The sequence below is a fragment of the Macaca fascicularis genome, chromosome 20 (assembly GCF_037993035.2).
Source record: "Macaca fascicularis isolate 582-1 chromosome 20, T2T-MFA8v1.1".
Lineage (NCBI taxonomy): Eukaryota > Metazoa > Chordata > Mammalia > Primates > Cercopithecidae > Macaca > Macaca fascicularis.
This window is the reverse complement of record NC_088394.1, coordinates 11,312,606-11,336,709: the sequence shown is the minus strand read 5'-3', so window position 1 is coordinate 11,336,709 and position 24,104 is coordinate 11,312,606. Positions and strand designations below refer to the sequence as shown.

At 50.5% G+C, this 24,104-nt stretch overlaps 1 protein-coding gene and 1 long non-coding RNA gene across 2 annotated transcripts in view; one reads left to right on the top strand and one right to left on the bottom strand.

The window, feature by feature from the left end:
* The window catches only part of TEKT5 (tektin 5), a 69,643-nt gene extending 60,386 nt beyond the window's left edge, over window positions 1-9,257 (top strand). The window contains exons 6-7 of the mRNA XM_045381764.3: window positions 899-1,053; window positions 8,959-9,257. Coding sequence (XP_045237699.2) covers window positions 899-1,053; window positions 8,959-9,175 — 372 coding nt within the window. The 3' untranslated portion in view covers window positions 9,176-9,257. The remainder of the gene's footprint in view (window positions 1-898; window positions 1,054-8,958) is intronic.
* On the bottom strand, window positions 1,048-18,464 carry LOC141409315 (uncharacterized). Its single transcript, XR_012429232.1, has 3 exons — window positions 18,160-18,464; window positions 6,141-6,303; window positions 1,048-2,790 (listed from the first exon to the last, which is right to left on the bottom strand). It is a non-coding gene; the product is annotated as an uncharacterized lncRNA (long non-coding RNA).
* Window positions 18,465-24,104: the final 5,640 nt, after the last annotated feature.

Here is a 24,104-nt window from a genome sequence, read left to right as displayed (position 1 = left end):
CCATGTCAAAATAATACTACTAATAATGGAAAATACATACAGATCCAGAGTTTACCTTCTTAGTAATTACCTTCTTAATTACTAAGAAGGTAAACTCTGGGTCTGTTTGAATACATACATACATATATATATTATGGAAAAACCCAGATTAAGTGAAACTGGCTTAGAGATTGGCTTAGAGATTGTTTTAGATGAACAGTCTCTGTCAATCTGAAAGGCCTGCCTTCCTCCTTCCCTTCCTCTCCCTCTTCCTCTCCCTCACTCCCTTCCTTTGCTTTCTTCCTGCTGAGCACTGACAGGCAACTCTAATGGCTATTGGAGATTCAGAACAAAACTAACCATAGTACTGGCCCGTCTTCCATGTCCACAGTGCCCCGGTGACTAGAGGGTACCCGAAGCGGCTTCTCAGGGTTTCTAACCCATTTTTTTTTTTTTTCCTGAGACGAAGTCTCCCTCTTGTCCCCCAGGCTGGAGTGTGACGGCGTGATCTCTGCTCACTGCAACCTCCACCTCCCAGGTTCAAGCAATTCTCCTGCCTCGGTCCCCCGAGTAGCTGGGATTACAGGCGCCTGCCACCATGCCCGGCTAATTTTTGTATTTTTAGTAGAGATGGGATTTCACCATGTTGGCCAGGCAGGTCTACGACTCCTGACCTCAGGTGATCCACCCGCCTCGGCCTCCCAAAGTGCTGGGATTACAGGCATGAGCCACCACGCCTGGGGCCTCAGGGTTTCTTAGGAAGGGTGAGCTCCCTGCCCCACAGGTACTCAAGGCCAGGGAAGGGGTATCATAAGTGCCTGGCTGGAGGCTGACCTAGTTGACTTGAGCTGCCCCCAGGTCCCCAGTCAGACGAGGTCAAAAGGGCCTGGTGGGTGGTGACACCTGTGTTCCCTCGCAGACGCTGCAGGAGATCTTCCAGGCCGAGAACACCATCATGCTGCTGGAAAGGTCCATCATGGCCAAGGAGGGCCCGCTGAAGGTGGCCCAGACGAGGCTGGAGTGCCGGACCTGGCGCCCCAACGTGGAGCTGTGCAGGGACATCCCGCAGTTCAAGTAAGTGAGGGAGGCCAGAGGAGGCAGGAGAACCCCTGGCAATCCAGGAAGGTGGAAGGGTGGGTCTCAGGAGCTCCCAGGTGCACTGGGTCTGAAAAACAGACCCTCCCTCAATCAGGACATCCAGTCCCACAACTCAATAGAGTGCAGGGTGCGGGTGGAGTTCTGAGATGCAGCTCGGGCTGTACCACTGCGTGGCTTCCTCATCACTGGGACCCCCACCCTGTGCACTGTGGTCTTCTCACTTGCCTAAACTAGCGGTGGTTTTGTAACTCGGTTGTGCTCTAGAAACCCTCCTGTTTCCCTTGAAAGCCAAGGCAATGAATGATAGCCTCCCAGGCGGTGGCTTTACCTTCTCTCTCCAGGCTCCCATGAAAGAGGCACCTGGCTCATTCCTCACTCATTTCCCACCTCCTGCTTTGTAAAGTTCTCACCATGAAGCCCTGGAAGAGCCTCATGAGCTCCTGGCTGATGGATTCCACCCATCCTGCTGTGCTAAGGAGGCTGGTGTCTGTTGACGAAGGGCTTTCTCACAGGACAGGGGGTGAAAAACTAATTCCTGCCTAGAAAGGAGGTTTGTGGGGGGCAGGGGGCGGGGATTGTAATAGGATGATGGCCAGGCCAAGAAGGAACAGGTCATCAGACTTGGGGATTATTTCCCGTGAACGTGCTGTATGACTTGGGGCAAACCACCTGGCCACTCTGTTCCCCTATGCTAGGGGCATTATCTTAGTTGTCTATTGCTATGTAATAAATTACCCCAAAAGGCAGTGACTTGAAAGAACCACATTTGTTATCTCAGTTTCTGTGGGTTAGGAATTGGGCTAGGTTCCTTGCTAGGTTCCACATGCCAGGGTCTTCCAGAGGTTGCAATCAAGGTGTCAGCTGGGGCTGTGGTCTTATTCCAAGGCTGGACTGGGGAAGGTTCCACATCCAAGCTCACTCCCATGCTTGTTGGCAGAAATCAGTTCTTTGCTGGCTGTTGGCTGGCAGCCACCCTCACTCACCCATGGGTCTTTCCAGCACGGTGGCTTGCTTCAACAAAGCATGCAAGCCAGAAGAACAATAACAGTACCAGGAGCAAGGACGTCGCAGTCTTTTGTAACCTAACCATGGAAGTGACACCCATCACTCTTTCTGCATGCTCTTCTTTAGAACCAAGTCTCTAGGTTCAGCCCACACTCAAGGGTGTGATACCAGGAGGTGGGGATCATTGAGGGTCATCCTTGGAACATCCTTCTATGGGCACTAACAGGGTTTCTGGTGGAGTGGGAGGAGACTGAGTTTGGCCCCATTGCAGCTGCTCATTTGCTCCATAAACCTTATTCTGCATTAACTGTGCCCAGGGCTGTGCTCACCGGGTTTCATAGCAGTACTTCTTTTGACAAGATACTGAGTTGATATCCCCCATGAGAAGAAGATGGAAAGGACCATCCTCAGGCTTCCTTGTGCACATTATTTCAGCCCTGGCCTACAGCAAGGGAAATTCACCCTGATGTCTAACTGCAATTCCTTGAGCTTCTTTTAAGTTCTGTCCTTTTCAGTCTTACTCCTAGGGGAGTTGAGAAGTCTGTTACTCCTACTGTTGTCAAATGGGAAGATAAATTGAGGTCCAGAGAGGTTGAAAAAACTGTCACAGTCACACAGCACGAAGCCAGGGCTTCACTGGGCAGGGAGTACAGGTCTTGGTCCAGCGATGGACCGTGCTTCCTCCATCCTGGTGTGGAGACCCCACTGCTAGAAGTGAACAGATGTCAAGAAGAAAGCTATCAGTTAGGAGAAAGAGGATAGATAATCCAGAAAAAGTGTTGGGTGGTGTCCAAGCGATGATTTTTGCCCAGCTTCAGTTACCGCCTAAGTAACCATTTAGGAAATGGAAAAAGCAGGGTATGTGTTGGTGTGGGGTGGAGGGGCAGGCAACATGATTCAAGGCTTTGAACTTGAGGGCCTGGGGTCCCTCCCACTTTGGGAGGCTGAGGCAGGAGGATCACTTGAGGCCAAGAGTTTGAGACCAGCCTGGACAACATAGCAAGACCCCATCTCTAAAAAAAAAAAATACAAAAATTAGCCAGGGATGGTGGCATGTACCTGTAGTCCCAGCTACTCAGGAGGCTGAGGCAGAAGGATTGCTTAAGCCCAGGAGTTGGAGGCTGCAGTGAGTTATGATTGCACCATTGCACTCCACCCTGGGCAACAGAGCAACACCCAGCAGGCCTGCTTCTGGCTTGCTAGGTCTTCAGCTCTGGAAGTGGGCTGGATGGGGTCTGGGTCCTGGGTGCAGAACAGTGGGGGCTGGGCTCTGCTGACCTGTCTTCCACCTGCCCCTGCTTCTTCGATGCTCAAGCTGAACCCCAGCACCTCCTGGAGTGGAGGGCTCAGGTGATCCCTTCACCTCCCCAACAGGACTATTTTTTTTTTTCTTTAAATTGAGTCTCACTCTGTTGCCCAGGCTGGAGTGCAGTGGCACGATCTCGGCTCACTGCAACCTCCACCTCCCAGGTTTAAGAGATTCTCATGCCTCAGCCTCCTGAGTACATGGGATTACAGGTGCCTGCCACCATGCTCGGCTAATTTTTGTATTTTTAGTACAGACAGGGTTTCACCATGTTGGCCAGACTGGTTGCGAACTCCTAACCTCAAGTGATCCAGCCACCTCCACCTCCCAGAGTGCTGGGATTACAGGCATGAGCCACAGTGCCCGGCCCCTACAGGGGACTTCTACAGAACAGGGCTTCTGGGGGAGTTGCCTGGAGGACCTACCGCTTTGGGGCAAGCTCTCTGCCTTCCCGTTTCCTGTTCAACAGTCATACCACTGAGGAGGACAGACAGAGAGCAAGAAGGTAGAGCATGTTTGGTTCAGGAGTCGGGCCGTGTGTGTGTGTGTGTGTGTCTGTGTGTCTGTGTGTCTGTGCATGTTGTGTTTTGGTTTGTATGCATGGCTGTCTTGGGAACTGAGCAGATGATAGGATTCAGGCTGTCTCCCTTCTGCAGTGGCTACATTGTCCCATCTACGCATGATCTTCCTTGTCCCCATCCCCTCCATTCCTGCCTTTGGGCCGTCTTTTTCCTTTTCCTCCTGCAAGTGGTCTCTCTTCTCCTGACCTACTCCAATCACTGGGGTCCCATCCATGCCTATCCCCCAGAAAGTCCATTTAAAATTGAACTTTAAAGGCTAGGTGTGGTGGTTCAGACCTGTAACCCCAGTACTTTGGGAGGCTGAGGTGGGAGGATTGCATGAGGCCAGCAGTTCGAGACCAGCCTGGACAACATAGCAAGACCCCATCTCTACAAAAAATACAAAAATTATCCAGGCGTGGTGGTGTGCCTATAGTCCAAGCTACTCAGGAGGCTGAAGCAGGAGGATTGCTTAAGCACAGAAGTTGGAAGCTGCAGTGAGCTATAATCGTGCCACTGTACTCCATCCTGGGCAACAGAGCAACACCCTGTCAAAAAAAAACATAAAAAACAAAAAACAACTTAATTTTAATTAAAATTAAATAAAGTTAAAAATTCATTTCCTTATTCACACTAACCATATTTCAAGAGCTCAGTATCCACATGTGGCTAGGGTCTACCATATCAGATAACATAGCACAGAACATCTCCCTTGCTCTAGAAAGTTCTATTGGACAGTGCTGGTGGAAGTTTCCAGGCTGCTGCTGTCACTTGTCTTCGCTTCTCTCTACCCCAGGCTCACCATGGGGAAGTTCACCCAGCTTCATGTCCTCCGGTCCTGAGCACGGTTTCATTGTCTCTTCTCCGCACAGGTGGGACCCCCAGCGCAGTCCCACAGCCAAGCCACCATCACAGCTCAGCTTGCTGCCTTCATTTCCCAGGGCTGCTATCACAAATTACTACAAACTGGGTGGCTACAGAGAACATAAGTTTATTCCCTCACAGCTTTGGGGGCCCGAAGTTCCAAATCAAGGTTGCTCTTCCTGGAGGCTCTGAGAGAGGCTCTGTCCCCTGCTACTCTCCCGGTTCCGGGGGACTGTCAGCAATCTTTGGCGTCCCTCAGCTTGTACCCGCATCGCTACCATCTCTGCCTCCATCTCCACATGGCCTTCTCCCCTGCATGTCTCCGTGTCTCAAACCTCCCTCTCCTTTCTCTTACGAGGAGATCAGTCATTGGATTTCAGTGTCACCCTAAATCCAGGATGATCTCATCTTAAGATCCTTAACTTCATTACGCCTGCTAAGACCTTATTTCCTAATAACATCACACGCCCACCAAGGCTTAGGACTTGAACATATCTTTCTGGGGAACACCATCCAATCTGCTCCGTGTGGATTCACAATAACCTCCTAACCTTTCTCCTGCCTCTACTCTTGCCCCTTCCAATCTCATCTTACACAGCCGCCTGGAGGTTATCCCGAAACTCCAATCAGCATGTCATTCCCTGTTTCAACCCCCCCGCCCCCACCCCATGGCTTCCCACAGCGCTGAGAACAAACCCAAGCCCTTAATTTTGCATGTGCTTTTCTCTTTTTTTTTTTTTTTTGAAATGGAGTCTTGCTCTATTGCCCAGGCTGGAGTGTAGTGGCATGATCTCAGCCCACTGCAACCTCTGCCTCCCAAGTTCAAGTGATTCTCCTGCCTCGGCCTCCTGAGTAGCTGGGATTACAGGCACATGCCACCACACCTGGCTAATTTTTGTATTTTTTTTTTTTAAGTAAGGACCAGGTTTCACCATGTTGGCCAGGGTGGTCTCAACTTCTTGACCTCAAGTGATCTGCCCGCTTCAGCCTCCCAAAGTGTTGGGATTACAGGCTGCAACCTCTGCCCCCTGGGTCAGCCTCCCAAGTAGCTGGGATTACAGGTGTGCACCACGACACCTGACTAATTTTTTTGTGTTGTCAGTAGAGACGGCGTTTTGCCACCATGTTGGCCAGGCTGGTCTCAAACCCCTGACCTCAAGTGATCTGCCCGTCTCAGCCTCCTGAAGTGCTGAGATTACAAGCGTGAGTCACCACGCCCAGCCAAAATTTAAATTTTAAATTAAAGTAATACAATTAAAAATTCAGTTTCTCAGTTCATTAGCCCTGTGGGGCTGGTGGGTACCACATTGGATGGTGCAGATATAGACCTTCCCATCTTCACAGAAAGTTCTACTCCACAGCACTGCCAAAGCCCACTTTCCCTCTTGGCCTTCACACGTCCAGCTCAGTCTCATCTTCTTCTCTGGTCAAAGTCATCTCATGGGAGGCTGAGGGAGGAGGATCACTTGAGCCCAGGAGTTTGAGACCAACCTGGAGGCAAAAAAAAGAAATCCCATCTCTATAAAACCTTTTTTTTTAAATTAACCAGGTGTGGTGGTGCATGCCTGTAGCCTCAGCTATTTGGGAGGCTGAGACAGGAGGATCTCTTGAACCCAGAGGTTTGAGGCTACAGTAAGCTATGGTGGCACCACTGCACTCCAGCCTGGGTGACAAGGGAGACTTTGTCTAAAAAATAAAAATTAAAATTAAAATCAGCTGGGTGTGGTGGCTCATGCCTGTAATCTCAGCATTTTGGGAGGCCAAGTCGGGCAGACTGCTTGAGCCCGGGAGTTTGAGACCAGCCTGGGCAACATGGTGAAACCTTGTCTCTACAAAAAATGTAAAATTAGTCAAGTGCGGTTTTGCACACCTGTAGACCCAGCTACCTCAGAGGGTGAGGCTGGAGGAACGCTTAAGCCAAGGAAGTTGAGGCTGCAGTGAGCTATGACTGCGCCACTGCACTCTGGCCTAGACAAAGTGAGACTCTGTCTCAAAAAGAAAAAAAAAAAAGTCCTCTCCTCGGAAAGTTCTAGAAAAGCAAAGCCTCAGAAGGAGGGGGGTGGGGAAGTAGTACGGGGCAGCTCAGCCCCAGCTGATCCTGCAAGGGGCTCTAGACCGTGAAGTGCATCATGGAGATGTCTGCACCAGAGACCCTTTGTACCTGAGTCAGCCAGTCATTGCCTGTGGCCACTGGCAGGGACTCTCCTCCCAGGTGAGATAGCTCTGATTGGCTGAGCAACATAATTCTCTGGAGAAGTGCACACCTGTGGGCCACTAGCATAGCAGCTGGGGATGGTGCCCTGGCCAGTAACGAAGACTGAGTGAGGCTCTTACCTAGACGAGGCTGGCCCTGTTATCCTGTTTAGGAAAGAATTATAGAGCCAGGTACAGTGGCTCCTGCCTGTAATCCCAGCATGTTGGGAGGCTGAGACTGGCAGATTGCCTGAGCTCAGGAGTTCGAGACCAGCCTGGGCAACACGGTGAAACCCTGCCTCTACTAAAACACAAAAAAATTAGCTGAGTGTGGTAGCAGGCTTCTGTCATCCCAGCTATTTGGGAGGCTGAGGCAAGAGAATTGCTTGAACCCGGGAGGTGGAGGTTGCCGTGAGCCGAGATTGCACCACTGCACTCCAGTCTGGGTGACAGGGCGAGACTCCGTCTCAAAAAAAAAAACAAACCAAAAAAAACACAAAAAATTGTGATAAAGTACGCATAACACAAACTTTACCATCAGTGACATTTGGTACATTCACGGTGTTTGTGCAACCTTCACTACTCTCTAGTTCTATGACATTTTCATCAACCCAAAAGGAAACCCTGTACCCATTAAAGAATATTCTACATTATCCCCACCGCCTGACCTTTGGAAGACACCAGTTAACTTTCTGTCTGTGTGGCTTTGCCTATTCTGGACGTTTCTTATGAATGCAGTCATGTAATATTTGTCCTTTCGTGTCTGACTTCCTTTGTTTAGCATCATGTTTTTCAAGATTCATCCATGTTGTTACAGGTATTAGTATTTCATCACTTTTTTTTTTCTTTTTTTTGGGACGGAGTTTCGCTCAGTCGGAGTGCAATGGTGCGATCTCAGCTCACTGCAACCTCCGCCTCCCGGGTTCAAGAGCTTCCCCCGCCTCAGCCTCCCAAGTGGCTGGGATTACAGGCACGCGCCATCATGCCTGGCTAATTTTTTGTATTTTCAGTAGAGATGGGGTTTCCCCATGTTGGCCAGGCTGGTCCTGAACTCCTGACCTCAAGTGATCCACCTGCCTCGGCTTCCCAAAGTGCTGGAATTACAGACGTGAGCCACCACACCCAGCTGTATTTCATTCCTTTTTATTATAGCTGAATAATCTCCCATTTTGTGGCTTGATTACATTGTGCTTATCTACTCATCCATCCATCCATGGACATTTGAGCTGCTTGCACCTTTTGGCTATCGTGAATAGGGCTGCTGTGAACATTCATGTACACGTTTTGGTTTGAACACCTGTTTTCCGTTCTTTTGGGTATATACCCAAGAGCAGGACTGCTGGACTGTATGGTAAGTCTATGTCTAACTTACCAAGGAATCTCCAGATTGGTCTCCTGTTCCGTTTTACCATCCTGTCTTATTTCTTCCTTTGTGTACATTACCCTTGACAGTTCTCTTGTGTATTTACTCGTCTACCTATTCTGCCTCTGCCTTCCCAGGGAGGGCTGATGAGCCTTGCCTGTCTTGCTTGCTGCTGTCAGGCACAGTTCCCAGTGCACAGTGAGTACATCTACCTTGAACCTAATAACCTGTGCCAGGCTGGGCACCGTGGCTCACACTTGTAATCCCAGCACTTTGGGAGGCCAAGGCAGGTGGGTCACTTGAGGTCAGGAGTTCTTGGCCAGCCTGACCAACATGGTGAAACCCTGCCTCTACTAAAAAAAAATATATATATATATATACAAAAATTAGCTGGGCGTTGTGGTGCATGACTGTAATCCCAGCTACTTGGGAGGCTGAAGCAGAATTGCTTGAACCCGGGAGGCAGAGGTTGCAGTGAACCGAGATCATGCCACTGCACTCCAGCCTGGGTGACAGAGTGAGACTCTGTCTCAAAAAAATAAATAAAAATAAATGAATAACCTGTGCCTTCTCCTCTTCCCTCACCCCAGGCTGGTTAACGAGGTATTCACCATCGACGACACCCTGCAGACCCTCAAGCTGCGGCTGCGGGAGACACAGGACATGCTGCAGCTGCTGGTCATGACCAAGTGCCGGCTAGAGCACGAGCTCGCCATCAAGGCCAACACCCTCTGCATCGACAAGGAGAAGTGCATGGGCATGCGTAAGACCTTCCCCTGCACCCCGCGCCTGGTGGGCCACACCTGAGCACCGCCCTGGCGCCTCGTTCCACGCTGGCATAAAATTGGAAAAGGCTGAGAAACAAAGTAAAACAGTATTTTGTTTGGAAGGGGCCGAATTTCTCTTTTTCGTACCTATTTGTTATCTGCATTTTTCTCTCTCTCTCTTACTCTCTCTCTCTGTTACCTGTTTGTCACCTTAGGAGCACATTGTAGACCATGGTGTTTTAAGATTAGACTTGATAGCTCAAAATCTAGAGCCCAGCACTGTCACTTAGGACCTGTGTGGCCTGGAACAAGTTTCTCACCTGTGGTCCTCATCTATTGAATGAGGAGAGTCCGAGGTGCGGGGGATTGCCAGCAGTGTGGGGCAGAGAGAGAAAAAAAAAAAAAAACCACAAAAATAACCAGGATTTGGAATCAGAAGTTCTGGGTGTGAATCCCAGCCTTGGTAGATGGACTGTTTGTTTATGTATTTATTTATTTGACATGGAGTTTCACTCTGTCACCCAGGCTGGAGTGCAATGGTGCAATCTCGGCTCACTGCAACCTCCACCTCCTGGGTGCAAGCACTTCCCCTGCCTCGCTAGCTGGGATGACAGGCATCCACCACTACGCCTGGTAATTTTTGTATTTTTAATAGAAAGATAGGGTTTCACCATGTTGACCAGGCTGGCCGCAAACTCCTGACCTCAGGTGATCCACACGTCTCGGCCTCCCAAAGTGTTGGGACTATAGGCGTGAGCCACCACGTCTGGCCGATGGAGTATTTTAGAAATAGCTATGGGAGGCCAGGTGTGGTGGCTTACACCTGTAATTCCAGCACTTTGGGAGGCCGAGGTGGGTGGATCACTTGAGGCCAGGAGTTCCAGACAAGCCTGGCCAATGTGGGGAAACCACATCTCTACTAAAAATACAAAAATTTGCCAGGTGTGTTGGTGCAAACCTGTAATCCCAGCTACTGGGGAGGTTAAGGTGGGAGAATCGCTTGAACCTGGGAGACGGAGGTTTCAGTGAGTCACGATTATGCCACTGCACTCCTCAAAAAGTAGTTAAACATAAAACTGCCCTATGACCCAGCAATTTCACTCCTAGGTGTTTACCCAAGAGAAGTAAAAACGATCCTCATATACTCGTGCACGAATGTTCACAGCAGCACTGATCACATTAGTCAAAGGGTGGAATGACCCAAATGTCTATCCATGGATGGATGGGAAAACAAAGTGTGCTGAGTCCATACCAAGGAGTCTGATTTAGCCATAAAATGGAATGAAGCACTCACTGATCCACGGTGCAACGTGGATGAACCTTGAAAACAGGATGCTAAGTGAAAAAAGCTAGACAGAAATCCCACATAGTGTATGATTCTATTTATATGAAATGTCCAGAATAGGCAAATCCATAGAAATAGATACGGTTGCTGGGAGAGGGGAACGGGGAGTGACGGCTTAGTGGATGCAGGGTTTTACTTTGGAGTGATGAAAATGTTTTGGAACTAGAGAGAGGTGGTTGCATAACATTGTGAATACACTGAATGCCATAGAATTGTTTGTTTATTTTTGAGTTGGAGTTTCTCTCTGTCACCCAGGCTGGAGTGCAATGCTGCGATCTTGGCTCACTGCAAACCTCCGCCTCCCGGGTTCAAGCGATTCTCCTGCTTCAGCCTCCCAAGGAGCTGGGACTACAGGCGCCCACCACCATGCCCAGCTAAATTTTTGTAATTTTAGTAGAGATGGGGTTTCACTGTGTTAGTCAGGATGGTCTCGATCTCCTGACCTCAAGATCCGCCTGCCTTGGCCTCCCAAAGTGCTGGGATTACAGGCATGAGCCACCGCACCCAGCCAGGCCTCAGTTTCTTAATATATCTCTTCCATAGGGGATTTCACTCCTTCCCCTCTTATTTATTTATTTTATTTTTTTCTTTTCTTTTGAGATGGAGTTTCGCTCTTGTCACCCAGGCTAGAGTGCAATGGCATAAACTGGGCTCGCTGCAACATCTCCCTCCCTGGGTTCAAGCGATTCTTCTGCCTCAGCTTCCCAAGTAGCTGGAACTACAGATGCACACCACTGTGCCCAGCTAATTTTTTGTATTTTTAGCAGAGATGGGGTTTCACCATGTTGGCCTGGCTGGTCTCCAACTCCTGACCTCAGGCGATCCACCCACCTCGGCCTTGTAAAGTGCTGGGATTACAGGCATTAGCCCAGCGTACCTTCCCCTCCTTTTAATCCCATTCATCCCCCCACTGACTCCCAAATTTCTGGCTTCTAAATCCAGGCTCCTGAACTCAGCTCCTGACGACATTTCTAGCTTTACCTGCCCAGTTCCAGGCCACCCTCTGTTCTTCCCCAGCTGATCCCCAACCTTAGAGTCATCCTTGATCCCTTTCTCCCACACCCCACATTTAATTCATCAAAAAGTCACGTGCATACTACCTTCCGAATCTTTCCTGAACTTGGCCACTGCTCGCCTTCTCTTCTGTTACCATCTGAGATAAGCACCTATTATGTCTCACCTGGGCAACAGGTACAGTGGGGAAAGAAGATGAGTCAACTTGGACTGTGGCCCCCCTGGCGCTTATAGGCGCTACAAGGAGACACAGGGACTATACACCACCAGATGCAGCTACATTTAGGCAGACGGGGGCCAGTGATCTTTCAGGAAAAACCAACCTTGAAGTCAGGCGCTTGAGTTGGCAAGGTTCCTGCACTTCAGTGAGCCTCAGTCGCCTTGTCTGTATAATGGGTCCCCCAACATGAGGATGTCTAGGAAAACCTCAGCATTATTGGGACAGAATCCTTGAGCCCATGTGAGCACCAAAACATGGGTAGAAAAAAAGTAGATCTCCAACGCTTTTTAAGCTATGATTGAAATGTTCGTGGATGCCATTGGGTTCAACGAATACATTATTGAATTGATACTAGCCTTCTATTATTGTAGATTTTCTTTGACAAATCCTGAAAATATAAAGAAGGAGGCCACCTAATCTCATGTGGAGAAGGGGTTCTCCTTCTCTGTCATTATTTAAAAGAGGTGGTGGGATGACACCATGGTCAAGAGCAAGACCCTTCCTTCCTCCCTCCCTCCCTCCCTCCCTCCCTTCCTCCCTTCCTCCCTTCCTCCATTCCCCGCTTCCTTCCCTCCTTCCTTCCTACCATGGTCAAGAGCAGGACCCTCCCTCCCTCCTTCCCTCCCTCCCTCCCTCCCTCCCTCCCTCCCTCCCTTCCTTCCTTCCTTCCTTCCTTCCTTCCTTCCTTCCTTCCTTCCTTCCTTCCTTCCTTCCTTCCTTCCTTCCTCAGGGTTTTGCCATGTTGCCTAAGCTGGTCTTGAACTCCTGGCCTCAAGCGATCCTCCCGCCTCAGTCTCCCAAAGCACTGGGATGTCAGGTGCTAGCCAGTGATCCTGGCATGAGCAGAACTTTCACACTAGATCTAATTTGACTCCACTCCCCACTAGCTGTGTTGCCTTGGGAAGGTCACTGAGTCACTGAACCTCAGTTTCCTTATCTGTCAAAGGGGGCCAATATTCATTTCCCCCATTCATGGGTGACTGTGAGGACTAAGTTAGGATGATAGGACTAATACCTCCATATCTAAGGGGTATTCAGTAATATTTTAAGAATAACAGCTCATATTTATTGAGGATTTGCTCTGTGCCAGGCAATTTTAAAAGTACCATCTCATTTTAATCATCACCAGCCCTGAAACATGGAAATGGAAATTAAGGCACAGAGAGGTTAAGAAACTTAGCCATAGTCACACCGTCTCCTTATCTATATAATGGTCCCCCTAAGTGAGGATTTGCAAATAATAAATGACTGAGACAGTTATGTCCAGTTATGAGAATCCTGGGTCTGAACTACTACTGACCACAGCTTCCCAAAATAAAGAAAAAACTATTGTTTAGGGTGGACCCACAGACCAAAAAGGGTCAGGCAAAGGCCGACCCCACAGGGGCATCTAAAGGAGCAGAGGATCCCACAGCCTTGCTCTCAGAGGGGCCGATTTGATTAAACATTTCTTCATTCTCTGGAGAAGACAGTAATGATAACAGTAACAATTGGAGGCCAAGGTGGGAGGATTCCTTGAGGCCAGGACTTCAAGACCAGCCTGGGCAACATAGCAAGACCCCATCTCTAAAAAAAAAAAAATTCGCTGGGCACAGTGGTGTGCACCTGTGGTCCCAGTTGGGAGGCTGAGGCAGGAGAATCACTTGAGTCCAGGAGTTTAAGGCTGCAGTGAGCTATGATGGTGCTACTACACTCCCTCCTGAGTGACTGAGCAAGACCCTGTCTCAAAAAAAAAAAAAAACTGGCACTAACAGCTTGAATGCTTGGGAGATGCCAAGTGCTCTATCTCAGATAATCCCCATGCTCATCCCCACTTTACAGATAAGGAAACTGAGGCACAGAGAGTCTAGGTCCCTTGCCCACAGTTACACAGCTAGGATGGGTTGGCCCTGGCCTTCAGTGCTTATGCACCCACCCAGGTGGCCCCCCGCTGGCGCTTTTGCCCCCACTCCTCTACTCCCAGCCAGTGTCAGTGACAAGGCACTGCCTGGGAGGGAGGCGGCTGCATTTTTTGCCTGGTCCAGAAATGTCAGTGTGTCACTATCACACAAAGTCCTGGCTGTTCGCTCCTGTGATTTCCAAGGCACTCTAAACAAGTGTCCCTGCTCCCAGGGTGAGGGGCGGGAGGAGGAGCAGGAATGGGAGACAGGTTTAAAGCACACAATTAAAATTCCTAAGCCGCGATATGGAGTCTTATTCCACATGCAGAACATTCTTGGTCTCCGTATGGCACAGGGGGCTGGGCTATAAGCCTCTTGCCACACCTTCTCCCATCCCATGTGACCCCAGACATGCTCCCCGGTGGAATTCTCTGTGTCCCCCGAGACAGCCGGCCCCTGCCTCCACCCCCCACCCAGCAAGGCTGCTTGGGATTCCTGGCGCTCCTCCGGGGGCAGGCACGGGTGTGGGCACCCATGGGCCGCAGAACCCTGGACAGCCTGAGTCGGGGATATCTGAGGGGCTGCTGGCCCAGGCCACACGCCTGGTAGGTCAGCACCTGGCAGTGTGTGCGTGTGCTGGGAGTGTGTGTCTGCAGCTGCCTCTGCTGGGCCCTGGGCTGTGGGTGGTCTCCGAAGATAAGGGAGACCCTTCGGCTGAGGGTGTGAATGAGAGAGGCCTGCCTTCCCCAGGGGTGTGGACCTCCTCTGCTGATAAGGGGCTGCCCTTATCTAGGAGCTGAGAGCAGATAAGAGGCTGTGGTTATGGATGAACTGAAAGGCAGATCAGGGAGGACCAGGGCGAGGCAAGGCCGGCAGGACACTGGGGGCGCAAAATCTAAGAAGTCTTCACTTCGGGTCACTTCAAGTTTTTTTTCTCTTTTCTTACTTTTTTTTTTTTTTTTTTTTTTTTTGAGACAGGGTCATAGTCTGTCCCCCAGGCTGGAGTGCAGTGGCGTGATCTCGGCTCACTGCAACCTCTGCCTCCCAGGTTCAAGCGATTCTCATGCCTCAGCCTCCCAAGTAGCTGGGACTACAGGCCCACGCTACCCCACCCGGCTAATTTTTGTATTTTTTGTAGAAACAGGGTTTCACCATGTTGCCTAGGCTGGTCTTTGAACTCCTGAGATCAAGTGATCCACCTGCCTTGGACTCCCAAAGTGCTGGAATTACAGGCGTCAGCCACTGAGCCTGGCTTTTTTTTTTTTTTCCAGACAGAGTCTCACTCTGTCACCCAGGCTAGAGTGCAGTGGTGTGATCATGGCTCACTGCAGCCTCCAACTCCTGGACTCAAGCAATTCCCTGCTCTCAGCCTCCAGAGTAGCTGGGACTATAGGGCTACAGGCACACACCACCGTATCCAACTAATTTTCTTTATTTTTTGTAGAGAACAGGGTATCACTGTGTTGCCTAAGCTGGTCTCCAACTCCTGGCCTCAAGCGATCCTCCTAAAGAGCCTCCTGAAGTGCTGGGATTACAGGTGTGAGCCATGATGCCTGGCCTCATTTCACCCTTAATGGTCTGGGAGAAGGGACTGGGGAGCAACTGCCCAAGGGTACATGGTCTCCAGTTGGCAATGAAAATGTTTTGGAACTAGATAGAGCTGATGAACATTGTGAATTCACTGTGAATACTCCTGAACACTTTAAAATAGTGAATTTTATGTTATGCTAATTTCATCTTTTTTTTTTTTTTTTTTTGAGACAGAGTCTCACTGTGTTGCCCAGGCTGGAGTGCAGTGGTGCAATCTTGGCTCACTGCAACCTCTGCCTCCCGGGTTCAAGCGATTCTCCTGCCTCAGCCTCCTGATTGCAGGTGCATACCACCGTGCCCGGCTAATTTTTGTATTTGTAGTAGAAACGGGGTTTCACCATGTTAGTCAGACTGGTCTCGAACTTCTTGACCTCGTGATCCGCCTGCCTCGGCCTCCCAAAGTGCTGGGATTACAAGCGTGAGCCACCGCGCCCAGCCTTCACCTTGACTTTTTAAGAAAGAGAAAGGATTCGTTATGGCTGGTGCAGCCCATTCTCTTCCTTCCTGTGATCTTATTCTTAGACCTTTCTTTTTTTTTTTTTTTTTTTTTTTTGAGACGGAGTCTTGCTCTGTCGCCCAGGCTGGAGTGCAGTGGCGGGATCTCGGCTCACTGCAAGCTCCGCCTCCCGGGTTCACGCCTTTCTCCTGCCTCAGCCTCCCGAGTAGCTGGGACTACAGGCGCCCGCCACCTCGCCCGGCTAGTTTTTTTGTATTTTTTTAGTAGAGACGGGGTTTCACCGTGTTAGCCAGGATGGTCTTGATCTCCTGACCTCGTGATCCACCCGTCTCGGCCTCCCAAGGTGCTGGGATTACAGGCTTGAGCCACCGCGCCCAGCCTTCTTAGACCTTTCTAAGGAAATTTCTGCACGGAAATTTCCATTAGATACAAGAAAACTTAGTGATTAAAAAATTGGAAAATATCTTGAAAATTTACGTAATAAATCTATGTACACATAAGAAGGACCTGCTCTCATGGCCTTTCAACTAAAGGGTCTGCATTGGCACAAACCCAAGGACCTCATCACATTATATGCCTCCCTTGGCTCACCTTAGTCCCGATTCAGGCCCCTGTCACCTTTTAAGGGTGCTCTGTGCTTTTGCAGCCAGTCACCCTATGTCCCTCCCAGCACAGATGACAGCTTTTCACCCTCTTTGTGGTCAGCACTTGAGTCGAAAGCACCCACTCTTACGTCTGAAGCCCCTCTGCCTGGATTTAAATCCGAGTTCTTCAGCTCCCCCTCTGGGGGCCTCCGCAACTCACTTACACACTCCAAGCCTCGGTTTTCTCATCTGTAAAATGGGGACAATGACAATAGTCTCTACTCATAAAGGCTTACTTAGCAAGGGTTATTTGAGTGAATGTATATGAGGTCGAGGTCACAGAGACTGGCACATAGCGGGCACTCAGTAGCTGGTCCTGCTGGCCTACGAGCTGTTAGGGACACCCTGCTTCAAAATGGAAAGCGACCCTGCAGGGGCCTTTCCCACGTAGAACTCGCTGACTGGCACTCAGATTTAGCAAGACAGTGGTGCATGCTGGGTGAAGGGGCTTCTCACTCAGCGCTGCCCCTGGAATAAGAGGAGGAGGAGGAGAGAGTTTGAGGACCCCAGGAGTCTGGGGAAGAGAGCAAATGACCCTTGTTGGGATATGACCCCCTCCCTGTCGCACCTCCCCATACTGGTTTCTCAGAAATGCCAGTGGACTTGATTTTTTCCAGAAATGGAAACGGGAGCAGTGTCATCAGTTTGCAGGGCGGGGTTCATTCTGTCCCCAACCCCCATCTATCTTCCCTGGATTCCAGGAATTTGGTTCAGGAGCATTAAATTTAATCAAAGAGGAGATAACGAGGCTGGGTGGGGGGAAGTCTGGCTGCTGCGGAGGTGGGGAGATCGCAGATCAAGAATTATGGTAGGCAGCATGGCCCCGCCCCTCACAGTTGTATGCAAACGAAGCCACTCTGTAACCCCGCCCCTCGGCGCGCACCACACCCGCCACACCCCTACACAGACCTCGGGCACCTGGCCAGCTCTGTTCCAACCCAGCCCAGCTCACCGTGGATACTGCCCCCCTGCTCCCCTGACTGCCACTGCCTCCTACCCACCAGCTTCTGCGGGATTGAGAAGCGGCTGGGGATCCCCCTGTTCCCCATTTGCTCCCCAAGACTCTGGAGCATATGAGGAGGTGGTGGTGGGAGCGCGGGGCTGAGTCAGGTGCAGGGATGAGGACTCTGCCCAAGGGGCCGCATGCCTGCTCCTCTGAGCTCCCCGTGGCCCATCTGTTAGTGTCTTGGCAGGTGACCCCTTCTGGTCTGGAGGAGGGGTGGAGTGTGTGTTGGGGGATGGGGGGTAGTCCTGACATCACCTTCTGGAGAGCAAAGGGGTTCTTGGCAGTAGGGCCAACGGGTTCCCTAAGGGGTGCCCACCCACCGCTGGGTCTGGGGGGATGCTGAGGCAGACACAGCCGGTAGGAGATGCCAAAACCCAGTCTATAGCTTTCTGTCTGCCAAGACAGGGAGAGGAGCGGAGCTGGGGCCTCCAGGCCACTTGGGCTTCCCCTCCTCCCTCTGCCAAGGCCTGCAGAAGCGGGGCTAGCCAGGGCCTGACAGGGAGAGGGAACTGGGAGAGAAGCCTGATTCTGCCAGAAGCTGGCATGGGGCCTGTATGGCTCAGTACAGGCATCTGCTGAATGAGAAACCTTTTCAAAACAACGATCACAGCAGGCCTTTTGCACAAAACCCTCCCAGGGCTCCCCAGGGCTCCTAGGATACCCCATCTCTGTCTCTGACTCCAACTCACAGCCATCTCTCCAGCTCCCCATTACCCCCAAGCTGCATTTACCCACATCAGGGTCTTCGCACGCGCTGTTCCCTCCTCCTGGAACGTTGGTTCCTGTCCCTCCCTTCTTTCCCCAGTTCACAGCCTTGACCTGTAGTCACAGGTCACAGCTGTCAGTCAGTTTCCCAGGAAAGCCTTACCAGATGTCGCCGAGGGGTCCTCTCAGCTTCTTTTTTTCCCCAGTCCAGTAGATTTCCTTTCCTTAGGATGCAGTTTCCCGAACTGCCTTGAAAATAGTCATGTGAAATATACATGTTTTAAAAATACGGATTCCTTGACCCTTTCCTATCCCTAGAGTCAGAAGCTCCGAGAGAGGGAGCTGGGTGATGCTGAACCACCACCATGGGCTGGCAGCAGAGGGACGTCCCTACCCCAGGTTCTGAGCACCAGGAAGTGAGCACCGCCGTTTCTTTACCGTTGCAACCCCATCTCCAGCACAGCGTCTGGCGTGGGATCTGGCTCAAGACATATTAAGTGGATGGATGGCTATAGAATGAATGAAATTAGTCACAGTAACTAACTGTGATTCAATTCTGAGCATACTGTACTTCTTACCCGGCCTACACAAGACTAGTCCACAAGAAGAATGCCAAGGTGGATGATGTGGGCGCTGGCAATCAGAGCTGAGACAGAGTGAACAGGATGTTAATAAAACCCAAATGGGGTCCAGGATTGAGGCGAGTATGGGAAGAGGACTCTGCCTGTGCAGTGAGCCCTGAGCAGAGGACAGGAGTACCCACCCTGATGTAGCTGGACCCACCTCCTGCTGGGACGGCATCTCTCCCCCAGGTCAGGTGGAGGCAGAGAATTGGTTACACCTGTGGGGAGCTGATGACCCAGACAGGACAGGGTAACAACGACAGCAATGAAGATGTGCCTTTTGGGCATCCGGATAATGCTAGGCACTGCTTTGAGCATTTTGCACTTCAGGTCATGCAATCTAGTAGCTGCACCTGCTCCCTTGCTCCCTCTCCCTCTCCAGTTCCTGCCAGGCACCGCTTTCCTCTCTTTTCCCTCCCCTTCCAGTTCCTCCAAGTGTTAAACTTGGAATTGAAGTATTCCTTCCACCATGGCATGTCCTGGATTTCAAACAGCTCCTCTCTCCCTGCCAGTCTCTCCACCGGAGCCCCTCTCCGTCTGTATTTGCTGATTTCGGGTTCTGTGAACATCGCCCCTGCTCTGGAGGCCAAGCGTAGTGGTGGGGCTCCTCCATCTGCTGCGAGAGTATAGGGGTGAAGGGAGGAGGGACTGGGGGTAGCAGAAGGAGCCAGCCCCTTTCCCCAGCTCTCCTGCCTATTGGCTTCCTAACCTGCACCCACAAGAGGCTGCAGCCTGCATTTCAGGATTTCTAGCTTGGCAGGGTGCTGGAGGGGGCAGGAAATGGAAAGAGAGGGCGGGAGGAGCCAGAGGCTTTCCCAATGCCCTGCCCAGGCTGGGATGAACAGTATCTTTGAGATCAAAAACCAACTGGCCCACACCCTGCAGAGCTGGCCTTGTCCCTGCCGCTTGATGGGAGGGGAGGGCTGGATCTGCAAAGTAGGAGGAGTGGGAGGTGGGGGTGCTAGGGAGCGGGTGGCCCCTGCAGTCACTGGGCCCCAGGGGTTACTGTCAGGCCCCACCCCCGGGAGACAGAAAGTACGCATTTCAGAGCTGGGTGGGCTGTGCTGACACTGAACGCTTGTTTGTCTGCCGCCCACACTCTCTGGGAATCGCCTGTGTGGCCGGGCACCCCAGGGGGAGGTTGCCGCTAACACCAGGCCTGTGCCCATCTGCTCCCCCTCCCCAGAGTGGCAGCTCTGAGAGTGCCCCAAAGGACAAGGCACTGGGACCCTGGGTGGTGACCTTTGGGGCAGGACAGGGAGAGACCAGGGTAAGCCAGAGCCCTGGACTTTGCCAGGCCTGGTAAACAAAGTACCCAAAAGGTTTTAATAAAAGGCTCTGAAGACTCTGCCAACCTCCACCCCCACCCCCCTAGGAGAGTGTGGCCAACTGGGTGACTTGAGGGTGAAGGGGGAGTGGGTGAGAGTGTTGGACAGGCCAGGACTCGCTCCTGCTGCTGCGGGCTCCCTGGAGCAGGCGTCCCAGGAAACCAAAAATTCTCAGCCCACTCCTGAGCGCATTTCTCAGAAGCAGTCTGAGCTCTGCCCTTCCTTTCTCCAAAACTGGCCTCCAGCCCAGGGGAGCCCAGCCCCCAGCGCCCCGGAAATCCTGGATCCAGGATTTCACAAGACAGCCAGCATTAGGGCTCCACAGAGCATTTGCTGGAGTTCTTTTTTTTTCTTTTTTTTTTTTTTTCTCAAAATGTGCACCTGGGCTGGGATTCCCTGGGGGCAGAGAGGTGAGATGTGTTCACAGCCAGGAGGTCACGGCCCTCCAGACTCAAGTGGGGTGGAACAGACTGGGTAGTTGGCATCTTGGATTCTGACTTTGCCCTCTTAATCTATAGTCTTATTCACGGCTGGCTTCATGGACGTTCTACCTGTACTGTCACACAGAAGTACCATCTTAAAATTTCTTATAATATTGAACAAGGGACTCTGTGTTTTCATTTTGCACTGAGCTCTGAAAATTATGTAGCCAATCCTGATCTTAAAACACAAGGGGCCGGGTGCAGTGGCTCACACCTGTAATCCCAGCACTTTGGGAGGCGAAGGCGGGTGGATCACCTGAGGTCAGGAGTTTGAAACCAGACTGACCAATATGGTAAAACCCTGTCTCTACTAAAAATACAAAAATTAGCTGGGCGTGGTGGCATGTACCTGTGGTCCCAGCTATTTGGGAGGCTGAGACAGGAGAATCACTTGAACCCGGGAGGCGGAGGTTGCAGTGAGTTGAGATTGCGCCACTGCGCTGCAGCCTGGGTGATACAGTGAGACTGTCTTAAAAAAAAAAAAAAAGGAAACATTAGTGGCTCCAAAATTTCTATTTAGGAGAAGCTTTGAAGTAAAAGGCTCATTAGGAGTGAGGTCTAGGCAATTTATTCTGAAGCTGCACTTGGATAATAATAATAACAATAACAGCATATTCTTATAGCACTTATGTATCAGTCACTATTCTAAATGCTTTATGTGGGACCAGCTGCGGTGGCTCACACCTGTAATCCCAGCACTTTGGGAGGCTGAGGGGGGCAGATACTTGAGGTCAGCAATTAGAGACCAGCCTGGCCAACATGGTGAAAACCCCCGTCTGTACTAAAAATACAAAAATTAGCCAGACGTGGTGGTGGGTGCCCATAATCCCAGCTACTCTGAGGCTGAGGCAGGAGAATAGCTTGACTCCAGGAGGTGGAGGTTGCAGTGAGCCGAGATTGTGCCACTGCACTCCAGCCTGGGCGACAGAGTGAGATTCCTTCTCAAATAAATAAATGCTTTATATGAGTTAGCTCATTTAATCTCCTTTCTTAGTGTATCAATTATACTATTTTTCATCAGAACTACTACTATTCCGATTTTATAGAAAAGGAAACTGAGGCTTATTAAAATTAAAGAAGTGGCCAGGTGTGGTGTTTCATGCCCGTAATCCCAGCACTTTGGGAGACTGAGATGGGAGGATTACTTGAGCCCAGGAGTTTGAGACCAGCCTGAGCAGCAGAGTGAGACCCTGTCTCTATAAAAAAAATCAAAAAATTATCCACGCATGGTGGCGTGCACCCGTGCACCTGTAGTCTCAGCTACTTAGGAGGCTGAGGCAGAACGATTGCTTGAGCTCAGGAGGTCAAGGTTGCAGTGAGCTGTGATTGCACTGCTGCACTCCAGCCTGGGAGACAAAGTAAGACGCTGTCTCATAAAAAGAAAGAAAGAAAAGAAGGAAGGGAGGGAAAAGAGGAAGGGAGGGAAAAGAGGGAGGGAGGGAGGGAGGGAGGGAGGAAGGGAGGAAGGAAAGGAAGGAAGGAAGGAAGGAAGAAAGTTAAAGAAGTGGTCCAATAAATCTTGGGCAGTTTGGCTCCACCGCCCTTCACCCTCTGCTAGCACTCCTGTTTGTATTTAAAGTGGGTTTCCTGTGGACAATACATAGTTGGGTCTTGATTTTTTTAATCCATTCTGAGGTCTCTGTCTTTAATTGGTGTATTTAGAGCATTCACATTTAAAGTAGTTGGATTAATACCTACCACATTTGTAACTACTTTGCATTCAGTGCACTTGTTTTTACTTTAAAAAAGTCTCCTCTTTTTCTGCGTTCTCTGGTTTTGAGTGTTTTATGTGATTCCATACTCTCTCCTTTCTTAGCATATCAATTATACTTCTTTTAAGCAACTTTTTGGTGGTTGACCTAGAGGTTTTGTAATATACATTTACTATACATTTACAAGTAATCTGAGTCTACTTTCTTTTTTGTTTTGTTTTGTGGGTTTTGTTTTTGTTTTTGTTTTTGTGAGATGGAGTCTCCCTCTGTTGCCCAGGCTGGAGTGCAGTGGCACAATCTCAGCTCACTGCAACCTCTGCTTCTGGGGTTCAAGCGATCCTTCCACCTCAGCCTCCCACAGGAGGAGTAGCAGGATTACAGGTGCTCGCCACCACACCCAGCTAACTTTTGTAGTTTTAGTAGAAACGGGGTTTTACCCTGTTGGCCAGGCAGGTCTTGAACTCCTGACCTTGAGTGATATTCCTGCCTCGGCCTCCCAGAGTGCTGGGATTACAGGCGTGAGCCACCGCATCTAACCCTGAGTACACTTTCAAATAACGCTCTAGGGTTTCACTGAGTATCTGCAATTCCTCCCTCCCCTCCTTTATAATGTTGCTGCCATTCATTTCACTTCTGCAAACGCTGTCATCACCCATAACCACCCAACACTTTGTTGCTGGTATTGTTGGTTTACTGCAGTTACTCATGTCTTGAATCCTCACAACAATCTTGTAAGGTGGAGACAGTCCTCAGCCTCATGTCACAGGGGTCTATGGAGCCACAGGAAGTCTCTACAAGTTACTGGGTCACAGTCAGCGAGTGGCAGGGATGAGCTTTGAACTCAAGCATTCCTCACACTGCAGGCAAGCAGCTTGCTTTTGTTTAGTTGAAGTGCTACCTGTCTTCCAACAGAGCAAAGTTTACTAAAGAGAGTTTTTATTCCTATGCCGCTTTTATTTTCAGGCAGAGTTTCACTCCGTCACCCAGGCTTGAATGCAGTGGCATAATCTCTGCTCACTGCAACCTCCACCTCCCAGGTTCAAGCAATTCTCCTGCCTCAGTCTCCTGAGTAGCTGGTATTACAGGCACGTGCCGTCATACCCAGCTAATTATTATTATTATTATTATTATTATTATTTTGTAGGTATGGCATTTCATCATGTTGGCCAGGCTGGTCTCAAACTCCTCACCTCAGGTGATCTGCCTATCTCGGCATCCCAAAGTGCTGGGATTACAGGCATGAGCCACTGCACCAGGCCTAAAGAGAGTTTTAATTTCCATTTTATATGATGTTTTCACTTCACTATTGTTCTGCTTAGCATGTTATTATTACGGGGCCTTTGTAGGGGTTGATGGAGATGGAGGGGGCAACCACAAAAATTGGGGTTCTGACCTCATCCACTGACTGCTCCCAAATCACATCCTGATTCCCTGAGGGCTCAAGAGTGAGAGGGAGGGGCTCACCGTGCCCACCTTGTGGCATGAGGCGTCAAGGGCTGGGGCATCCCCGTGTAGAAACACAGCCATCTGTTCTCTCAGGTCAACACTCCGGGTCTGCAGTCTGGCCTGTAAACCTTTCTCTAGAGCCTGATCTCTGGATTCTAAGGCTGTCCTCTGGTGACCCAGGGATTGGCTGTGGGTCTTTGGCAAGAGGCCAGAAAGGGCATTCCAGGGACCCTCCCTGTAGTAGCTAAGCAAGGCAGCACTGCTCCTGGAGGTGGGCAGGACGGAGCCACCTTCTGTTTGTAAACAGCATCCACATCCTACTGGCATCCTTCCTTCCTCCTGGCCTTCCTGAACTCTGCTCTTTTTGGCAGAGAGAAGCAACATGGACAAGGTCCTGGGGCAGGAGGGGGCAGGACTGTCCTACCCAACCTTGCTGGGCTGATTTTCTAGGCTAGTGGGGATCCCCCTGAAAAGGCATCTGGAATCAGACCTGAATTTCCCTTCCCTTCCCTTCTCT